The sequence below is a fragment of the Heterocephalus glaber genome, unplaced genomic scaffold (assembly GCF_053883595.1).
Source record: "Heterocephalus glaber isolate CG9 unplaced genomic scaffold, H.glaber_assembly_v1.0 deba00001457, whole genome shotgun sequence".
Classification (NCBI taxonomy): Eukaryota; Metazoa; Chordata; class Mammalia; order Rodentia; family Bathyergidae; genus Heterocephalus; species Heterocephalus glaber.
This window is the reverse complement of record NW_028258305.1, coordinates 21,417,052-21,440,000: the sequence shown is the minus strand read 5'-3', so window position 1 is coordinate 21,440,000 and position 22,949 is coordinate 21,417,052. Positions and strand designations below refer to the sequence as shown.

Here is a 22,949-nt window from a genome sequence, read left to right as displayed (position 1 = left end):
CTTGTGTAATTGATACTTAAAAGTGGCATTGTCATGGAAACAGCAGAATCTTTTTTTTCCTTTTTTCTTCTTTTAGCCAAAAGCAAACTGATACTGTGATTATTTCTGAACTGGCATACTGAGTAGACCTGTGAAACTAGCAATTTACAGTATTAGGCATTTCATACTATCTAGACCAAAGACTGAGAGGACAGTGAACATTTCTTTATGCTGTTTTTTAGAAGCTTTTTTCCTTTGTTTTATCTCTTGCTAAGCTCTTACTAGAATTTTACACAATAAATAAAAATTATATGGCTACTTAATGCTCAGTTTTTCAGGTTAACTTTCTGAGAACTGACCAATGTAAGCTTGGTATCATATTTCTTTGAATATCCCAATTATTTTGTTTTAAATTTAGGGGTTTAGGAAACAAAGTTGATGATTGTTTCTGAAATTTATTGAAAAGTGAATTTTGATATAGTGTATGTGAAGTCCAGTTTGGAGAATTTGTCCACAGAAAAGGAGAAATTAAACAATTCAAGATAAAAAGATTTGTTTAATAATGCATTTAGATCATTTGGAAATGGTTTGAATATCTTTAAAACTTGTTAGTAGTACTCTTGTAATCCCAGCACTCAGGAGGTTGAGGCAGGAGGATCTCTGAGTTCCAGGCCAGCCTGGGCTACATAGGGAGACCTGTCTGGAAAAACCAAAAAAGAAAAATAGAAATGAAAGAAAACTAGTTAACGTAGAGGCGTGTCTCTGTTTCTGGTCTTTGGAGAAATAAGACAGAGGACAAAGATAGTATATCTTAAGTGTAAAGAGTTTCCTCACTCTGAGGTACTTAGCTGTAGTGCATATCTCTGCTTGGTTAGTTCTTTAGAACCCGTTCCTCTGTCCTTTGATCTGTAATGTATCAAGTTTGCTTAGTTCTTGGGGTTTGTTTTTTCTTGTTTTCAATACTAGAGATTGAAGGCCCTTGCACTGAGCTATATCCCCCAGCCCTTTTGATTTTGATTTTTTTATTTTGGCATTGGGCCTTGCTAAATTGCACAAAGTAGCCTCAAACGTGAGATCCTCCTGCCTCAGTCTCTAGAGTAGCCATGATTACAGTATGTTCCACAGTTCCCAGAATTCTAGTGATTTTGGTGCTGTTGAAGGCCACTTAGAGCCAGAGGCTTAGCTAGGAATTACGTTGTGTGATTTGGCTTTGTACATTGCTTGGGTTTTTTTAGTTTAGTTTTTTTGTTGTTGTTGTTTAGTTTTTTTAAGTTTATGTACCATTGAAATGTTTTCTGGAGCACTAAATCCTTCAATAATTATAATAATAATTATTATTTTTGCTTTTGTTTTTTGAGATAGGATCTCACCGTATAGTTCAAGTTGGCCTTGAACTTACTATGTAGCCCAGGAGGATGGCTTCAAACTTGGGGAGAGCTTCCTGGCTCAGCCTCCAGAGTGCTGGGATTACAGGCATGTGCCACCACGCCTGGCTTTTGAATTTTTTTTTTGATGTTTACAGCCCTAGCAACTGGTTCATAATACAAACTTGATAGCAGATTAGCCCCGGGGCTTGAACCCAGAGCCTTGTGCATGCCAGACTCAACCACTGAGCTGTATCTTTAGTATAGTGAGATGGGATCATCTTGTGGCAGAGTAAATGTACGTACTGCTCACCGCTCCTTGTCTGGAACACAAAACTGCCAGGATTTTAAGCTCTCAGTTTCAGTAATGAATTAAAGAGGCAGAGTTTAAAATAAAATAAGATGGTTTATTTGGAAAAAAAGATGGAAAAGAGAAGATAGACAGCTACCCTGAGTGAGCAGGAGGCATCAGAAATGAAATAGCAGTGGATTTTTGTCCTAAGCTCCTTTTCACTTAGAACTAGTGATTTCTCTCACACCCCCCACCCCACCCCCATGTGGGCACCTGGAAGTTGTCCACATCTGGTTGGCTCTCTGGCTGTCTTTGATCCTAACCTGAGCACCTCTGTCTACATTCTTTCTGGCCATTTTTTATTTCTTCCTGTCCCTTTGTGATGGATAACTGTGGGTGAGGAGCCTTATGGGAAGGTAACTTAGAGTTAATGATTAAGTAAAGGGAACATGTGTGTTTTATAGCCTAAATAAGAGTCCTTATGTGGCTGCCCTTTGTCTCCTTTGCATTTCATGGGGGGGTGGGCTATATCCCTGTTTTGCCTGTCGCTAAATTCTTATGTTAATTGTTACCTGGAGCCTTCCCTGATCTAGCGCCCTCCCCCATTAACTTTGTCTTTCTGATTGCTGGAGTCTTAACTGCAGAGGCAAAAAGTTGCCTTTAGTAAGATTTCCTGTTGATTCACCCCACCACCACCATGGGGATTGAACTCAGGACCTCGCACTTGCCAGACAGACGCAGTGCCACTGAGCTACATCCCTGGCCCCTCCTATTAATTTCTTTATTAAAGCCTAATGAGATCTTATTTTATCCTTTTTCCTGCCTATGACCCCTGTCCCCACAGTCTCATTAAATTACCCAGTCTGGCTTTGAATTTGAGTCCTCTTGCTTCAGTCTCACATGTAGCTGGGATTTTAGGCATGTGTCATTGTGCCCAGTTAAAAAGTGAAATTTTTGGGCCGGGGATTTAGCTCAGTGGTTCCACCGCCTGCCCCACAAGCGCAAGGACCTGAGTTGGATCCCCGGTACCAAAAAAAAGTGAAATTTTTATTGTGGTTCCTTTAAACCAGCAGTTATCAACCCGAGGGACTACTCTTGCCCCACAGGAGGGAGGCTCACATTCATCCTTGTCTACAGATATTTTTTGTTGTCATGTATCTAAGAAAGTGGGTGGTGGGTAGAGAAGCACATTTCCTCCTAACAAACGGTGTCTCCTAAAGTGTCAGTATTGCCAAAAATGAGACATGGTACCTTAAAGGCAAATGTTCATAATGTGATTACTCAGGGTAGCATATGAGTGAACATATTGATCCAGGAATTATCAATGCTGCTGGAGAGATCAATAAATAGTTAAGAGATTTAGAAAGCTGACTGGTTTCAGCCAGGTGTTGGTGGCACATACCCATAATCCAGGCTACCCAGGAGAGTGAGGCAGGAGGATCATAAGTTTTAGGTCAGTCGGGGCAACTTAGGGAGATCCTGTGTTAAACTGAAATTAAAAGCCTGGGGGATGTAGTTTAGTGGTAAAGTGTTTGCCCAGCAATGCATGAGGCCCTGGGTTCAATCCCCAGTACTGCTGGAAAAAAGAAAGAATGAAATGAGGGAGGGAGATTTGTTTCTTTTTCCTGTCCCTGGGAAATGTGAAGGTTAATTTAGTGCTCACATAGTTCACAAATACATGGAAAATGGTGGTTCATCTGATAGCAGGCCTCCAGAACAAGCTCCTCTAAAGCCATCACTAGGCATAAATAATATGTACAGGAACTTTATTGCCTATTCCCTCTGCCCCCCCTTCTTTTCTTCTTTCTTCTCTTATTGTTGCTGCTTTTTTGGTTTTCCAAGACAGTCTCACTGTGTAGTCTAGGCTGGCCTTAAACTTGCTATGTAGCCCAGGCTCTGACCTCAAATTCTTTTTTTTTCTTTTTTTTTTCAAATTCTTGATTGTCCTCCCTCATCCTTCCAAGTGCTGGGATTACAGGTGTAGGTCACCAAGCTCTTTTTCTTTTCAGTACTGGAGATTGAACCTGAAGTCTTTCACATGTTGGGCAAATGCTTTACTATTGAGCTACATCCCCAGCCCCAGGAATATTTTTTTCTAGTTCCTATTGTTAACACTTTAGCTTTCAGCTATTACTTCAGTAACATCTACAGCATTATTTTTCAAACTGAAGATGTGAGTCAGTAGTGGGTTGTGATGTAGTGGATGATTAAATAGCGCTGGGTTTTTTTTGGTGCTGGGTATTGAACTGTGGGCCTTATACATGTTAAACATGGGCTTTACCAGTGAGCTATATGTCTACCCCAAACATTTTTTTTGTTTTGTTTTTTTGTTGTTTGCTTTTTTTTGATATCGGGGATCGAACTAGGGACCTTGTTCTTGCAAGGCAGGCGGCAGAACCACTGAGCTAAATCCTTGGCCCTAGCCCTAAACATTTTTAAAAAGAAAAATAAAATAAGCTGGGCATTGTGGTACAAACCTGTAATCCCAGGAATCTGGGAGGTTGAGGTAGGAGGATCGTAAATTCGAACCTAGCCTAGGTGGCTGAGTGAGACCTTGTCACAAAATTCACAAAATAAAAAGTAAAAGGGGGTTATGTAGCTCAGTGGAAAGGCCCTGGGTTAAATCTCCTTACCACCTAAAACAAACCAAAAGAGCACGTCATATAGCAAAAGTAAGTATTGTTTTGTGAAACTTTATTTCAGTCATATACATATGTATGTGCTGGTTTTAAAAAATGTATTAGTACATGTTTGCAGTATATAATGATTACATTCATCATCGGGAGTGAGTGCATGTACATATCAGATCTGAAAGCTTGCACTCAGTCTTGATGTAAAAACTTTCTTGCTATGGGTTATAATGAAAAACAAAAGTGAAGTCTAGTTTCCAGTAAATTACAAAAGCAATATAATCTACATATTCTATAGTTCTTGAAACAATTTGAGATTATTTATTGACTTTAGGAAGCAATAAAATTATTTCAGTTTTTTGATTAAAAGTTTTTGTCTTCGTAATGTCAAGATATAATTTTAGAAAGTATTCTAAAAATAAGTCCAGGGCCGGGGATTTAGCTCAGTGGTTTCGCCGCCTGCTGTGCAAGCTCAAGGACCCAAGTTCAATCCCCAGTACCAAAAAAAAAAAAAGTAAAAGTCCATCTGACAGAATAAATATTGGATTTGGTAACATTGTTGATGTGTAATTCTGTTTTATTAAATACCACTCTTTGCACATGCAACAGTGTGTCAGTAGAAAAAAATGTTCTAGTAATGAAATACTCCTGTTTAAGAAATGTCAATTTGATGAAAATCAAACAACATTGGGTATGTTAGGACACTGCTCGGCATTAATTTGACTGACTAATCAGGAAATGTTTGTCTCAAAGTCTTATGGAGCTTTTCACTCTCTGGAAAAAGCTTACATTTCACAATATATGTAGTTTTCTTATGTGGAAGTTTTAAGTTTATTTAGCTGAGACTTGTGTGTGTAGTTGACATTGTGGGCAATGGAGGTGATTATGGAGCTGAGGATCAAACCTAGGGCCTTGCACTTTCTAAACATGTATTCTGCCATTTAGCTATGTGCTCAACTCTAGTTGACCGATTTAATTTTATTTCAGACTAAATTTAGTGGAGGCTTTTGTAGAAGATGTGGAATTGCGGCAGAATTTACAAGAGGATTTACTTCGTCGATTCCCAGATCTTAACCGACTTGCCAAGAAATTTCAGAGACAAGCTGCAAACTTACAAGATTGTTACCGACTCTACCAGGGTATAAATCAACTTCCTAATGTTATACAGGCCCTGGAAAAATATGAAGGTAACAAAATGACTTTTTTTTTCTTTTGCTCTTACATTGTGCTTTGCAACTATACTGTCCTTGTAAAAGTTGCTGCTACTGTTTCCCTCTTACACACATTAAGGGTTTCTGATAGGTTTTTAATGACCTAAACTTCATGGCAGAAGCCAAGAGCCATGAGACAAGTTAATGAGTTACTGTATGTATTATTAATAGGTTGATTGTACTAACAGTGGCAGTGAAACAGGGTTTGATTATAAAACAAAACTCAGAACCCAAAATGACAGTGCTTACTAATTTACACTTTATTATAGGGAAAGAATACAGTCCAACAGCAGCGTTAAAGTACAGATGTATATCACAGCTCATGGCTGTCACAGCCAGTTCTCTCCTTTTCTTTTCTTTTTTTTTTTTTTTGGTACTGGGGATCAAACTCGGGTCCTTGTGCTTGCTCAGCAGGCGGCGAAACCACTGAGCTAAATCCCCGGCCCTCTCTCCTTTTGTTAAGCCTATGGTGGGGTGCATTTTCTCAGATGAGCATGTGGGCGCAAAACACCTCAGATCCAGGAAGCCCAATGTGGAGTCTTTGCTGGACCTTCTCACTTTTTTTTTGGTACTGGGAATTGAACTCAGGACCTTGCACTTGCCAGGCAGGCGAGGCACCACTGAGCTAAATTCCCAACCGGCCCCCCTTCTCACTTTTTATTGGCTAAGTAGGCATGTTCTATTGTTACTGCCTGTACAGCAGACCCTTCTGAGGAGGAGGGGCCTCACTGAGGCCAGGTACAAGTCATCAATCCCAATAAACAGTGTGACAAACCCCTCTGAATGTCTCTGGATCCATAAATATAGAATACCAGTATGAACCAGTACATTTCATGCCTTGACCAGCAGTCACTGCCTCACAAGAAACAACAGAGCAGGCAAAGCCCGGCACAGTAGCACCTGCTTGTAGTCTCAGCTCCTTGGAAGACTAAGGCAGGAGAATCACTTGGCTAAGAAGTTTAGGACCAGCCTGGGCAATATAGTGAGATCCATGTAAAACTAAACAGAGCAGACTGATATCAGCCCTGCTAGAACTAACCCCCACAGCATACCTGTGACAGAAAGTTAAGACAGAGGGTCTCAGTGCTCTTAAAAGTTGAAGTCAGAGGCCAGGGATTTAGCTCAATGGTTTTGCCGCCTGCTGCGCGAGGGCAAGGACCCGAGTTCGATCCCCGTTACCAAAAAAAAAAAGTTGAAGTCAGAGTGAAGTTATTAGAATAAAGTGAGCAGAGTTGCATATAGTTGATGAATATGATGTTGGTGAATAAAATCAACTTGCTTGGCAAGTGTAGCTTTTCACTTTAAGTGAATATTAAGTCTCTTCAACAATTTTAGTTACTATATCTACTACAGAAAGCATTTTGGGTTCCACTTAAAAATCATAGTCCTTTAGGACCATTAAAACATGTCTTTCAGAGGCTCATTGGTAGATCACTTGGCCAGTATGCGTAAGGATCTGGGTTTGATCCCTGTATCACCAAACAAATCTTTCAGTATTATGGAAAGCTTTTTTTTTTTTGAGACAGGGTCTTGGTATGTAGTTCGGGCTGGTTTTGAATTCACTATGTACCCTAGGTTGGCCTTGAATTTGTAGCAATTTTCCTGCCTCAGCCTCCCAAGTACTGAGGTTATAGGCATGCACTGCCTCGCATGGCTATTACAGGAAAGTTTTGTTCTTTTGCAGACAGACTTAATGAAACTCAGCTTTATGATGACCAAATCCCACATAACTATCGATTCAATTTTTTCTTTTTTTGGTGGTAATTTTTTTTTTTTTGGTACTAGGGATTGAACTCAGGACCTTGCATTTGCAAGGCAGGCGCCAGAACCACTGAGCTAAATCCTTGGCCCTTTGGTGGTGATTTTTGAGATAGGATCTCGCTGTAGAGTTCAGGATGGCCTTGAACTCACTATGTAGACCAGGCTGGCCTCACACTTACTGCAATCCTCTTGCCTCAGCCTCCTGAGTGGTGGTATTACAGGTTGTGTGCTACCACACCTGGCTCAATTTAAATTTTACGGGTGATCTTTCATTTAGTAAAAGGTAAGCCAGGCTTGGTGGCACACACCTATAATTCCAGCACCTGAGAGGCTGAGCCAAGAGGATTTGCAATGAGGTTGAGGCCAGCCTGGGCTACATAGTAAGTTCAAGGCCAGCCTGAAACACATATAGCCAGCCCCTGTCTCAAAACAACAACAACAAAAACAAAAAACAAAGTAGCTAAGTGCTTACTTTCTCAAAGAACCTATGTTATAAAAAGTATTCCTATCATAGTCAAGGCTCTTGATTAGGCTTGTAATACTTAGAGCACTTGGATTTAGATCTGCCAAAGCCGATCTTAAAACTCTCTGTTGGGCTGGGGATTTAGCTCAGTGGTGCCGCTGGCTGCCTCAGAAGTTCAATCCCTGGTACCAAAAACAAACAAAAAAACAACTTTCCTGTTTCCACACTTCTTTAGTTGTGGGTTTTAGTTGTGGCATAGGCAGTCATTTACCATCTTAGTGCCTCAATTTCTTCATCTTAGAAATGAGTGTCTTCTGCTTTGCTCTTTCTGATTTCCTGTTTTTTCATGTGGTTCCAATAGGATTAACTGGAAACAGAACAAGATTTGACAAGAGCAAGTCTTGATTGACTAATATTAGGAATAGAGTTGGAGTATAATGGCCATGGCACTCTAGACAGTGAAGGCCACCACTTACTCGTTAGCTATTTTAGACCTTTTCTCTCTTTGTATATCTCTTCATTCACACAGTAAATAAATACCCTTTTATTTTCTTAAGGATGTACTGGCCTTGAATTAGGAACTCCCTTAATTTCCTATCCCTCCTCTCCACATCCATTTATTCCTTAACCCCCCAGCTACTCCTGCCTCAGCCTCCTGAGTGCTGGGATTATAGGCTGTGTTGACAGGGGAAATTGGCCAACAGAGGTGCACCTTTAATCAGATTTTGGAGCTCGATCCAAGAATAAAGTCACCACACACTACTCCAAGATTTGAAATAGTTTAATAGAATGAAGGAAAAGATCAAGGAAACACAGGGAATTAGAAAGGCAAACATAGGGTTCAGTATATCATCACCAGATCGGAAAGCAACACTCGCCACAATGAGGTTCCGTTCTGGGACTTGCAGAGTAGTCCAGTGCAGCAGCTCTCTCTTTTTGATTGCCACTGCTGTTACTTTTATACCGTGTGAGACAAAGGTGACCCTGTGCCAATAGGCATACCTGACTTAGAGCGATGTTTCGACTTCCTGGACCTGGAATTCCATTGCTCAGGATGTTCTATTTTATATTAGTATCTGCTGTTCCTGGGAGGGTAGCCAGTCCTTCCAGGAACAGGCACGTATCGGTGTCATTCTTGGATCACACGTGTCTGACTGAACGCTCTACTATCATGGTCCCTTCACAGGCCTGTACCACCACACCCCACTAACATCAGGAACTTTAAAGCTGGGATTTTTGAATGAGTTCTTGAATGGGTCCTGAAATTTTATGAAAAGTTATATGTGTGTATTATTTTCTGGAGAAAGGATCTGTGACCTACATTGAGCACAGTAGCCCCCCTGTATCCATGAAACTATGTTCCGAGACTCCCCAGTAGGTGCCTGGAATCATGGCTAAGACTCAATCCAATGGATACACCATGTTTTTCCCTATACATACAAACTTGTGATAAGGTTTAATTTATAGATAAGGATAGTAAGAGATTAACGACAATAATAGTAAAATAGAATAATTACAACAATATACTGTAATAAAGGTTTGATGAATATGGTCTTTTTTTAAAACATTGTAATACACTCATCTTTCTTGTGATGATGTAAAATGAAATAATGCCTTCTGATGACATGAATGACATAGGCATTGGTTATGGTGTATGATCTTTTTTGGTTTTTTTTTTGGTACTGGGGATCGAACTCAGGTCCATGTGCTTGTGCAGCAGACAGCGAAACCACTGAGCTACATCCCTGGCCCTTATGGTGTATGATCTTTTTGATGATTTGTTGCATTCTGTTTGCCAGTAACTTCTTGAAGATTTTTATATCTATATCCATTCAAGAGATTGGTCTATAGCTCTCTCTCTTTTTTTTTTTTTTTTTTTTGGTACTGGGGATCAAACTCAGGACCTTGCTCTTGTGAGGCAGGAAGTGGCACCACTGACTTAAATCCCTTGCCCTATAGTTCTGTCTCTTTTTTTTTGTACCGGGGATCGAACTTGGGTCCTTGATCTTGGGAGGCAGGTGGTGGAACAACTGAGCTAAATCCCCTGGCCCTATAGTTCTCTTTTTTTGTTGGGTCCTTGTCTGGTTTGGAATCAGGGTAATGCTAGCTTCCAGGAGCTTGTTTGGAGGTTCTAGCAGGGTTGCACAGCTACTACTTATACTTAACCTTGGTGGAGGAAAAGGTCCTCTTCTATTGGGGGTGGTTATCCTCCTTGACCCAGCACAAAGCTTCAGGAGGAACACACATGGAGCACTGAGGGAGGAAGGGGACACCCATCTGGCCAGCCAGATCAGCTGAGTCAATGGGGTGACAGATGTTGTGGCTTGATCACCTTCACATCCTTATTTGGGTTCATTCTGGTTATTGTCCAAGTCAAGGTGTGTCCTTGCTCACGTAGGTAGATGGGAAATGCAGTCAGCCCTCCTCTGGTCTCTGCTGTATGTAGGTCACAAAATGTGGTTCAAGTGGACTGTTGGGCTTAATGTCTATGCTCACAAGACCTTCTTGTTGCCTACAGAGGCAGGGCCAGTGTCCTTCAGAGCCTGAGCTTACACTTCCAGGGGAAGGGGTCTATGTCTGGCCAACTCCCTCTCCCTGGTTGTCTCCTGTGAGTGTGTCTCTCACCCAGTCACTTTGGGAGGGTAACACTGGAGTCCCTGAAGCGGCTGGTCAGGTTCATGCTTTATCCCTGGGTCTGTGGCTCTTCAGGCTTAGCTTCTCTCCTTGGATGTTGTTCTCATCCAGGATCTGGCCTATCGGTTAATCTGTACCTCTGCTGCCCTGTGGCAAGGAGAAGCAGAATGTAGAGCCAGCTTGGAGTTGGTGAATGGCCACGCCTTGCGGGTTCTGTGGGCCTGCCTGCTTTCATAAGGGTTCTGCTCCATTATAGTCTTTGTGTGGTCTTTCTAACTCCTTAGGATAAATACGGAAGTTAGGAATTGTGGCTGAGGGTACTTTGGCTTTCTTCCTCAACCTTCCTGCATATGTGTGGCTTAAATATACTCAATAAATTGAGTTTTGAAACGAGTCAGTAATTTCCTTCCTTTTTCCATGTTGAAGTTATTTAGGCCTGAGAGATATTATAACATCTAAATCAAATACTTCGTTCACATTGTACGTTTGGCAGCTGATGGCCCAGTAAGGTATTTGAAGTCATTTAGATTGAGGTTTTAAACCTGGGAAGAGTTGTCCTCTCTGTTTCACAGTATACTTGAGATTTAGGTGTACCCTCGTCATCGGGACCTTAACCAACCTCTTTTTTTTTTTTTTGGTACTGGGGATCGAACTCGGGACCTTGCGCTTGTGAGGCAGGCAGCGGAACCACTGAGCTAAATCCCCGGCCCTACTAACCTCTTTTGAGGTGTTTGTTTTTTTTATAGAATGACATTTTGCAAGCTCAACATAGCTGCTTAGCATATTCATTTCATGGAGAAAACCCAAAGCGGAACTAATATTTACAGAAAAAAAGCAAATGCTCTATATTTAAAAGCAAAATTTTGATTTAGAAGTTTTTTTAACTACTGTATATTGTAGAAACTGAGTATGTTTTCCTGTCATCCTGTGATATTCTGGTTTTGATTAACTCTTGGCATTATGTTACTCCAGAAAAAAACTGCAAGTGAAATAGATTCATAAACAGCAGGGGGCAGCAACCGTATAGAAAGTAGATTGCACTGAGCCATTAAAGCTTTTGTTACTATTCTTTATTCTGTAAGAAATAACTATTTGGAACTTGTTTGAAGAGTCTAGCAGGGGTGGGGTGTGCAGTTACTGCATACCCTTGACTGAAGAGCAGTAAGCCTCTGTTGGGGACGGTTGTCTCCTCCTGAGTGCACAGCTTCCTCTGGGGCCCATGAGGAGGTGAGGAAGGGGACACCCGCAGGGCCAGCCAGGTCAGCAGAATCAGCTCTGGCCATCAGTGCATAGCAGATGTACCCAGATCACCCTCACATCCAGAAATAGCTAATGAAAAGACACACTTGGCCGCCTTTATTATGCTTATCTCTTAAAATTTAAAAAAGCTGAGGCAAAATCTAAAATAATATTCCACATTTAGGGCAGATTTCTGATTGTATTTAAAACAACTCATCCCCCCCCTTCTCCCCCCCAGGAATCAAACTCAGGACCTTGCCAGGCAGGTGCGGCACCACTGAGCTAAATCCCTGTCCCTGTATAGTCAATTCTTATTACTTGTTTTGAAATAAGTAATATTTATTTTTAAAAAGATGTGTTTCAATGTGGTTGATACATCAGGGAACAATTGGAGCCTAACATGAATTCCATGTTTGCCTGTGCATGATTTGTCCAGGGAAACACTAGATAGATGAATACAGAAAACTTCATCCGCCTGAACCACACAGTGTAAGAATATACAGAACGTGCACATCCATGTATACCTTTCAGCCTTCGTGTGTCATGAGCCGCACCTACTCACATAGAGCATTACCACTTCACCACCCATGAGGCAGCCATCCTTTTACTGTTCCACAGTAACTCAAGCTGTGGACAGTTTAATAGGATATTGGTGCAAGGTCGCTTGAATGGAGGGGTAGTGACTAAGGGACAACTATTGGCCCAAGAATATCACTGTAAAGTAGTCAGCTGCAAGGCTGAGGCAGGAGGATCACCACAGGTTCAAGGCCAGCCTAAGCTACATAGTAAGTTCAAGGCCAACCTGAACTACATGGTGAGACCTTGTCTCAAAAAATGACAAAATGAAAGTTTTTGTCATTCAAGATGAATATCAAGAGAAGTAAATGTGTTGAGCTTCTCTAATGGGAGAATGGGAAAGGATTGATTGATGTTTTGAGACAGGGTCTCACTGTGTAGTTCAGCCTGGCCTTACTCATATGAACTGATAAACCACTGAGCTAAATACCCGGCCCATTTTTCAGATATTTTATTTTTTTTATTTTTTTTTCCCTCATTAAGTTTATTGATACATTTTAGGTATAAAATACAATTACATACATCATGGGATCTTGTACCATTACATGAGTATCTTGGTTCTTATTTTATTCCCCTTCCCCTGCCCTCCCTTCACCTCCTCCACCCTTCCCTATTTCCAAAGACTTTGTTTCCATTTTTTTCCTTTTCTCATATTTTTTCTTTTCCCTTCTTTCCTTTCCCTTACCCCTCCCACTTCCCCTGCTCCTTTAGACCTTTTTTTCCTATTACACAATATCAATTATACATTTTTAAAATTACAATATCAAGATCTAGGAGGCATTACCACAGATTTTACAGAATTTTAAAGGATATAGAAAGCATATTACAAAAATCTGTTTTGAAATAAATTTGACAACTTCTAAGAAGTACCTTGGAAGACAAATTAATGAAACTAACTCCGGAGGAAATATAAAATTGGAATACCACCTATTAAAGAAAGTATATTCCTAGGTTGAAAACCTACCTATGTGACAACAACAGGCTCATGTACATTTTTAACTGATAAATTGTATCAAACATTTAAAGCAGAAAAAAAAGGAGCACTTCTCCCCTCATTTTAGGAAATCAACATTGTACTAATCCTAAAACTGGATAAAGATAATAGAAGAAAAAGTATGAACATAGATAGAAATTTGTTTCACAAAACAAACTAGTAGAAGTCAGATCTGGCATATGTAGAAAGTGGTTTTGTTATAGGGATGGCAGTGTTGGTTCAGCATTGGAAGATCCACCCCCAAAAGTCATCATTTTAACAGAGGAAAGGAAAAAGCCATATGATCCTGTCACTAGTTGGAGAAAAAGTATTGGACTAAATTCTACAGCTGTTCATGGTAAAAGCTATCAGGAGACTAGAAGTAGAACAGAATCTTCTCAACAGATTAAAGACATGTACTCCATACTTCCAGCAAAAACGCCTTTTATGAATGAAGAAGATACAATGCTTTCTCCCTCAGGTGGGGAACAAGGGCAGGTATGCCTACTCTTCATCTGTCTATTAAACTTTGAAACATAGGCCTAAACCAAAATAGTCTGGCAATAAAATGACACAATTAGGATAGGATTGGCAAGGTAGAAGCAAAATCTATATATGTAGATGAAATGATCATCTACAGAGAAAATACTAAGAAATCTCTAGGAGCCCCTAGAACTTGTATTTGAATTTAGCAGGATTAGAAAACACAAGGTATATATAAAAATTCAGGTCTGTGTATACTTGCTATAAATGAAGAATTGGCTATTGAAATTTAAAAGTTATGTAGGACTACAAAGGACCTAGAAAAGTAAAAAAAAAAGAAAAAAAAAGTGTTGGAAGACATTTAGTACCTAATTTTAACACTTCCTCTAAAGCTACAGTAATCAAGGTAGTGTTGGTGTAGGAAAGACATAGATCATTTGAATAAAACAGTCCAGAAACAACCATACATATATGGTCCACTGAGTTTTGAAAGATTATTTAACATTAACATTTTATAGAATATAAACTCAATTCAAGAGCCAAGGAAAAGACAGTATTTTCATCAAATGGCCCTAGAACACCTGGCATCCATATATAAAAAATTAACCTCAGGCCAGGGATTTAGCTCAGTGGTTCTGCTGTCTGCCTCGGAAGCTCAAGGACCCAAGTTCGATCCCCGGTACCAAAAAAACAAACAAAACAAAAAAAGAAATTAACCTCAACCCTTTATTTCTTTTTTTTTTTTTTTTTTGGAACCAGGGCTTGAACTCAGGTCCTTGCACTTGTGAGGCAGGTGGAGGAATCACTGAGCTAAATCCCCAGCCCAACCCTTTATTTCCATACATAAAAATAACTTGAAAGGATCTATGAACCTAAATATGAAAGCCTAAAAGTATAAAACATTAAGAAGAAATTATAAGGGAAAATGTTTATGAATTTAGGGTAGGCAAGAACTTCCTAGGTTATAAAAAACATGATGTATAAAAGAAAAAAATTGATAAATGAGATTCCATCAAAATTTAGAACTTTAAAAGATATTGTTAAAATGAAAAGTAGTCCTTAAACAGATCATATTTACAATGCATATAACCTATGACCAGAATATATAAAGATCTCTTACAGCTCATTAATAGACAACCCACTTAAAAAGTAGACACAAGAAGATGTTAAATAGCCAGTACAGCACAAGGAAAGGTGTGCAACACCAGAATCAGAGAAATACTAATCAGTACAATAACAAGATTGAATTATACACTCATTAGGGAGATGAAGTCAAAAGTTTTAAAAGCTTTGTCATGCCTTTTTTTTGTTGGAATCTCCCCCTTTGTGTTTAATTTGTCACACCCAACAGATTCATTCTGCTGGGCTTCCTGGGGTTGTGATCCTCATTGTCTTTTCTTGGGATATTGTCCAAAATTTTTTGGACTGCCGGTTTGGTATTCATGAAGTTCCTAAGGTGCTCTTTATCATGAAAGTATCTTATTTCTCCATCAATTTTGAAAGATAGTTTTGCAGGGTACATCAATCTGGGTTGGAGGCTGTTTTCCTTTAGGGCTTGAAATACGTCACTGCAAGCTCTTCTTGCCTTGAGGGTTTGCATTGAGAAGTCTGCAGTGATTCTGATGGGCTTTCCTTTGTATGTGATTTGTTTCTTTTCTCTACCTGCTTGTAGAATTTTGTTCTTCTGTTGGGTTTCTGGAATCCTAACTATTATATGCCTATGTGTAGATTTTTTTTGATCAAGGCTAGTTGGAGTCCTCTATGCCTCACTTATCTGTATGTCAAGTTCTTTTCTCCTCCTTGGGAAGTTTTCTGCCATCACTTCTGTGAACAGTTTTTTTATGTCATCAGCACTCTCTGTTCTTTCTTCATTGACTCCAGTCAGTCTTATGTTATTTTTCTTTGCGTTGTCTAGCAGCTGCTGGATTGAGTTCTCGTGGTACCTTACAATTTTATTTTATTTTAAAATTTTTTTCCCTTACAACTTTAAAGCAATTTTTCTTTTCCTCATCACTAATTGCAATCTTGTCTTCTATATCTGAAATTCTGTCCTCACATTGGTTCATTCTGCTGCATAGACTTTCAATGGAGTTTTTAATCTCCTGGAAATCTGTTTGCATCTGTTTTATGGATTGCATTTGTTTCCTATGTGGGATTCCATCATGTTCCTCAGATCCTCTATTTTTTTATCTGTGTCCTGTCTAGATTTATTAATCATGTCTTGCACTTTGGGCACAATCTTTGCTGTTATCTGAGAAATTATTTCTGATTTCATTTTTTCCAGATCCTCTTTTGTTGCCAGTTCAGGCAGTCCAGGTGGTTGAGTATCAGATTGTTCCATCTCCTTTCCCTTTGGGGTTGCTGTAGGTGATCTGGAAGTCTATTTTTGAGGCTTGTTTATGTGTGTTCTCATTTCCAGGGGGAGGGGTGTGGGGTCGTGTGCTACTGTCACCTGCTGGGCTCACCTCTGCCCAAGGAGTGGTGGAATGGCGACAGGGAGCCTCCTCCTAGGCGCTGGGATTGGCTCACCTCCTGTGCCCTAGGAGCGGTGGAATGGCGGTGAGGCCAGATATTTTATATAAAATGTAAATAATTTGAAAAAGATGTTTACTAATATTTAAGTGCAGTTATAGCAGTCTTAACTTTGCCATATATGGGCTTCCTTCTTCAGGGTGGGAAAAAGTCCAGGCCCCTGGCTTAGTTGGTGGCTGCCAGTGGTGGCGAAGAGCAGGGATTACATGCACAGTTGCCCGTAGAGGCCAGCAGGTTACAGTTGAGTGAAGCAAAGTGGAAAGCTACTACTTCCCATGTGGTCCTGTGCTTTAATGTTCAGCCTGAATTCATCTCTAAATTCTACGTTTTTGTTGTTGTTGTTGGTACTGGGGATCGAACTCAGGACCTTGTGCTTATGACGCACGCAGCAGAACCACTGTTCTAAATCCACGGCCCTTCTAATTCTACTTTTAATGTTTATGGTTTGGTGAATGGACCCCTCCTCTAGGCTGAATTGTGCAAACCTTGCAAGTCTGCTGTAACACCTTTCCTCTCTCTCTCGTTTTTTTTTTTTTGGTACCCGAGATCGAACTCGGGACCTTGCGCTTGCGAGGCAGGCGCCGGAACCACTGAGCTAAATCCCTGGCAACCTTTCCTTCTTTATATCCTCTCGGTTACCAGAGCCTGTCGATTCTACATCATGAGTACTTTTATCTCTTGACAACTGATATAGGGGAAATAAATATAACTCCCAACTTGCTAGATGTCAGAAACTCCGAGTTCATGTTCCCCAAAATTAAAAAATGAATTCTTAGGAATAACGAAGGTTAAGCGTAGGAAAACTTTGAGAGAGCTAGCTCCTGAGAGACAGGAGAGGACCCAAAAATGGGTTTGCCAGTGAGCCTACTTTTCAAAGGAAGTTTTATAGAGCAAAGTCACAAAGTGGTACAAAATCATGAGGTGGGTAAAACATGGATCAAAACTGATCAACCAATAAGATTATAAGTATAGCTGCTTAGGTAATATTGATCCAATGGGGAAGCAGGTCACCTAGCAAGTGTACATGGAAAGAACAAAGACTTTTTTAGGAAGGGATGGGTTAGGAGGTCTTGGCCACTCACTGGGATGACTGACATCTATCGAGACTTTATTGGACCAGGTGATACCAATTATAGTATATTCAAGGCCAGCCCTGGCTATATAGTGAGTTTGAGGCCAGCCTGCACTACATAGTGAGACCCTGTCTGCAAAAAAAAAACTATAAGGGAAACAGACATGAAACAATCATACAAATAAAAATATTTTGTTTACTCTTCTTGGCAGTATTGGGGATTGAACTGAGGGCTTTATGTCTGCTAAGCAAGCAGACACCAGTGTGCTTATGCTCAGCCAGAAACACAGTTTTAGGGGTCCGGGCATTTAGCTCAGTGGTTTTGCTGCCTGTTGCGCAAGTGCAAGGACCTGAGATCTATCCCTGGTACCAAAAAAAAGAGAAATACAGTTTTAGTAGATGCTCTGAAAGAAAAATTGTGAAGTGATATGCCGAGAAAAGGCAATGTGCCAAAGTAGTTTTTATTGGTATTTTTGCTAATTGCAAGGTAGCCTTTCTAAATTCACTAAAGACAGTCTTAGTATTTCTCTCAGCCTATGACAAAGTAGCATGAGCATAGGCAAAATATAGAAAAGTCCCAGAATTAAAGTTGATGTACCAGTTAAGGTTTAGATATAAACGCTGGGCTGGGCAGCATTCCAGGAGTGCATCCTAGGGAACCACTTTCTCTCTTGCTTTTTTTTTTTTAAATACAGGGTCTCACTCTGTAATTCAGGCTCAGGCTGGGCTTGAAGTCAAAGAAATCCTCCTGCCTCAGCCTCCTAAGTAGTGGGATTACAGGCATGTACCACTATGCCTGGCTGAACCACTTACTCTTCTTTTTTTTTTTAATAGCAAAACGTTTATTGGTACATTTTAGGCATACATAATGATAACACTCATCACAGGGAATCTGCACCTGTACAAGATACATCCAGCCTCTTTTTTCTCCTTCCCCTCTTCCCTTAAGCACCCTCCCCTCCCTATGTGTCATAGCTTTGTTTCCATTTTTTTCTTCTATTTTCACTTTTTTCTTGTCCCTTCCTTTTTCCTTCCCTTCACCCTGTTCCCCTTTCCATTTGAACATTTTCTTCCCATTTCCCAATATCTGTTATACGTTTTGGTCCTTATTTCCACTTTTGGTTTCTCACACTAGAGACACAATGCAGTATTTAAACATATGTGTTCGGGCCAAGGATTTAGCTCAGTGATTCTGCTGCCTGCCTCACAAGCGTAAGGTCCTGAGTTTGATCCCCGGTACCAAAAATTAAATAAGATAAACATATGTGTCCGATTTATTTAACTTAGGAGTATGGTCTCAAAGTTCATCCATTTAGCTATAAATATCTGAAGCTCATTCTTTTTTTTTTTGGTATGGGGACCTTGTGCTTGTGAGGCAGGCAGCGTAACCACTGAGCTAAATCCCCGGTCCAGCTTATTCTTCTTTATGTCAGAGTAGTACTCCATTATATAAAAAACCCTACATCTTCCTTATCCCTTTGTTGGTTGATGGGTATTTGAGCTGTTTCCAAGATTTAGCCATTACCACTCGTCATTCGAGAGATGCAGATGAAAACAACCCTGAGATTCCACCTCACCCCAGAAAGAATGGCTGCTATCAAGAAATCAACAAATAACAAATGCTGGCAGGGTTGTGGGGAGAAAGGAACCCTTCTCCATTGCTGGTAGGAGTGCAGACTGGTGCAACCACTATGGAAGTCAGTATGGAGATACCTCAAAGAACTAGGACTACAGGTCCCATTTGACCCAGCTGTTCGCCTGCTGGGTATCTTCCCAAAAGAATTAAAAGAATCATACCACAGTGATATATGTGCAGCCATGTTCATAGCGGCACAGTTTGTAATAGCTAAAGCTTGGAAGCAGCCCAAGTGCCCATTAACTGGAAATTGGATAAAGAAAATGGTTTTTTTTATAAAATGGAGTACTACTCAGCCATAAAGAATAAAAAACTAGAGTCATTTATGGCTAAATGGATGCATATCGAGGCCATACTCTTAAGTGAAATAAAGAGGACAGGAATGTGTAAATACCAAATAGTTTCACTAGTGTGAGAAACTGATAGTGTAAACAAGGGTTAAAATGAGTAAAATGAATAATTGATAATTTGAAATAGGAAAAAAGGGCCAAAGATGAAGGAGTGAAGGGAGGGGAAGGGGAAAGGAAAAGAGGGCAAGGAAAAACTATGAGAAAAGAAAAAAAAAAAAGAAAACAAAATCTCTGTAAATAGGGAAGGGTGGAGCGGGTTAAGGGTGCACAGGTAATGGGGAAAAAAAATCAGAACTGAGATATGTCATGCACAGGTACAAACACCCAATGATAAATGTAAATGAATTGTATACCTAAAATGTACCAATAAAAGAACTAAAAAACAAAAAAAGATTCTGCCGCTATAAACATGGGTTTACATATATTGCTGGGGGGGGTATGATACTTTTAATTTGGGGAAGATATCAAGAAGGGAGATAGCTGGGTCAAATGGAACCTCTATCTAGTTTTAGTTTTGTTTGTTTGTTTGTTTTTTAGTTTTAGTTTTTTGAGGAATTCTCCACACTGTTTTCTTTTTGTTTTGTTTTGTTTTTTGGTACCGGGGATCGAACTCGTGTCCTTGAGCTTGCGCAGCAGGCGGAGAAACCACTGAGCTAAATCCTCGGCCCCACATTTATTCTTGATGGGTTCATCTTGGGATTCAATTTATCCTTGTCCTTTTCAGTTATGGTGAAACTTACCATTGATTAAATTATGTTTAGGGTATTACAGAAATGTTAATACTTGTGCTTATTGACTGAAACATTCAGCAGTTTATGATGGGCACAGCTGCATTAAAAAAAATGATCATGTACTACCCTGAATTCAAGGGGTCTGTGGACTTGGGTTAGCTTGTGTGTGGTTTTGCAGGTTGTGGTAACTAGTGGAGAATGTAGTTTCTCAAAACCCAGTTGGAAATTGTCACCTGAAGTTTAGTAGAAGTTACAGACAGGTAAGGGAAGGGACCTCAGGATGTTAGTGAAAGCTGGTGTGGTGACTTATACCTGTAATCCCAGCACTCTGGAAGGCTGAGGCAGGAGAGCTGCAAGTTGAAGTCCAGCCTGGGCAACTTAGTGATACCCTGTCTCAGAGTAAAAATTTAAAATGGGCTGAGAATATTGCTTAGTGCATTGGCCCTGGGTTCAGTTCCCAGTAAAAAAAAAGATACTAGTAAAAGCTTGCAGGTTATGGGGGCAGATGAACTCCTGCGTGGGTAGGGGTTTATAGATTCTAAGAAGAGTTGCCTCAAAGCTGCCTCTGTGTTTGAAGGGCTGGCAAACATGTTGAGGGTGACAGATTCTAACATACAGTAGTTCAATAATAATATGTATGTACAGTATTCTCAAAACCTTCAGAATCATGAGTTAGACAAATAGCTGAGCTTATGGAAAAAATACCATTGAGACAGACCTCAAAATACATGAAAGTTTTTAAGCCATTAATAACAAAGCATTGACAAACTTTCATAGTAACACTGCCCCCGTGGCCCTTTGCAGCCAGCACTAGAGGCAGTGAACTCTTTGCAGGCTTAGAACCTGAGGCTCTTTTTTCTTCCTTTGAGATGTAGGCCCTTGAGGGCACTTCTAGTAGAGGTCAGTTTCATCAAAATTATAAATCTGTGCCAAGGAATAGAATTTGATCAGTTGTTAAAAACATTGGCAAATGTTTTTGCATCCTTTATCTGCATATCTTGACTGAGTGGAAGGTACAGTGGCCATTAAGCCAACTCCTCTTTGTTGCTAAGGCTTGTACTCTCTGGATTGGAGCTTGCCCTTGATCCTTTGAAAACGCTAATGGGCTGGGAAAGAAAAAATTTGTGAATCATTGCTGTTTTTGCGATTTGCTGCCACCATTCTCCTATTTATCAGTAGGACATAAGCTAACTGAGAGAAAGAACCAGGCATTGTAGCACAACAGACATTATGTGGGCAAAGTGTTTATAGTCTGTCTAAATGTTTCACACATGTGAACTATTTTCTCAATATGTGTAAATGCTGTTGTGATTAATAATAAAACATGAATTTTAAAAGCAATTTTGCCGACTTCTTAGTAGCTTTTCCTCATTTTTTCAATCAAGAACTACAGAAATTTCTGTAGTTTGGAAATTATTTTAGTTAAGAAAGTTTGGGAATTATTGCTGTAGGGTAAAATGCAGTATGCTAGAGATCACTTAGAAAATTCCTCCAACCAACTGACCAGAGATCAGAAAAGTGAAGTCCTTGTGTTACACTAATAGTAATGCATTGTTGGGTTTGACTCTGAGCAACACATTCCAGATGATAAAGGCAGCAAGTGTGTGGCAAAGGTGCTACTGACACCGGGTCTCTGCTCAGTTCCTTACGCCATCACTCTGTGGCTTCCCCTACTCCTCCCCACATAATTCCCTGTCGTGTACTCTTAAATCTCATTAAGCAGAGTTCTGGTGTGTAAATACAGTACTTGATTTAACCTCTGTTAATTGGAATACTATGTTATTAATGGAAATTTGGAATGCAAGGTAAGTTGGAGGTCTTACTTAAAGGTTTTGACTTTCGGTTATTCGATCCACAAGAAATGAAATTCATTTGGCTTTTTTTTTTTTTTTTTTTGGTACCGGGAATCTCATTTGGTTTTAATGTCACATTTCTACATCTCTTAACACTCCTTATAAGGGAGGTGATAGGTAGAGGGACAGTGTTTTTATTAGTAGGAAGCTTTGAGTGCTAGATCACATCAGCCCCATGTCTATAAAAATAAATTGAATGCTAATTTTGAATTAAGACGCCTAAGTAAATAAAACTTTGGACACCTGCTGCACTATTTGTGATTTTTTTATTAGATCAAATGATGTTTGTTACCTCATTCAAGTTTTTGTGATCTATAGTCTTGTATTTTTAAAGTGAGACCTTTTATTTATTTATTTTTATTTTTCCTTTCACTTAGGAAGACACCAGGCATTGTTGTTGGCAGTGTTTGTGACTCCTCTTATTGATCTTCGTTCTGATTTCTCCAAGTTTCAGGAAATGATAGAAACAACGTTAGATATGGATCAGGTATGCAATAAATAGTTTAATGCAGACAGAATCTTTTGGAAAAGTGGAGAACAACCAAAAACAAAACAAAAAAACTCTAAATGAAAATTTTTCAGTTACTTAATTTTTCAGAGTTTTGTGTGGCACCTTTGCCAGATTAAGATTTGTGGTATGTGAGGTGTGATTGAAAGATACAGCAAATGTTTAAATTTAATTTAATTTAATTTTATTTTATTTATTTATTCTTTTTGGTACCAGGGATTGAACTCGAGTCCTTGCGCTTGCACAGCAGGCGGCGAAGCCACTGAGCTAAATCCCCGGCCCTAGCAAATGTTTAAATTTTAAAATTCATTACAAGGGCCGGGGATTTAGGTCAGCGGTTCTGCACCTGCCTGGCGAGTGCAAGGTCTGAGTTTGATTCCCAGTACTGGGGAAAAAATTTAAAAATAAATAAATAAATTCATTACAGTAAAAGGCACATTACCACTACTCCTCCTCAAAATAGTCCCCCTCACTTCAGACACACTGATCCCATCTTTCTTGCCACTTTCTGAAGCAGTTCTGGAAGCCCTCTTTTATCAGAGTCTTTCAGTTGTGCTGTCATGACTGCCTCAATGTCCCAAATTGATTAAAAACATTTACCTTTCATGGTCATTTTGACTTGGAGGAAGAACCAGAAGTCAGTCACTTGCACAGTGCCAGAT

The 22,949-nt window shown here is 39.8% G+C and overlaps 1 protein-coding gene across 2 annotated transcripts in view; it reads left to right on the top strand.

Annotated features, from left to right (window-relative positions):
* Msh2 (mutS homolog 2) overlaps nucleotides 1-22,949 on the top strand; it is an 80,676-nt gene that overhangs the window by 26,067 nt on the left and 31,660 nt on the right. For both annotated transcript variants that reach the window (XM_004839408.3, XM_087216419.1), the window contains 2 exons: nucleotides 5,253-5,452; nucleotides 22,157-22,266. In XM_004839408.3, the coding sequence (XP_004839465.1) occupies nucleotides 5,253-5,452; nucleotides 22,157-22,266 (310 nt within the window). The remainder of the gene's footprint in view (nucleotides 1-5,252; nucleotides 5,453-22,156; nucleotides 22,267-22,949) is intronic.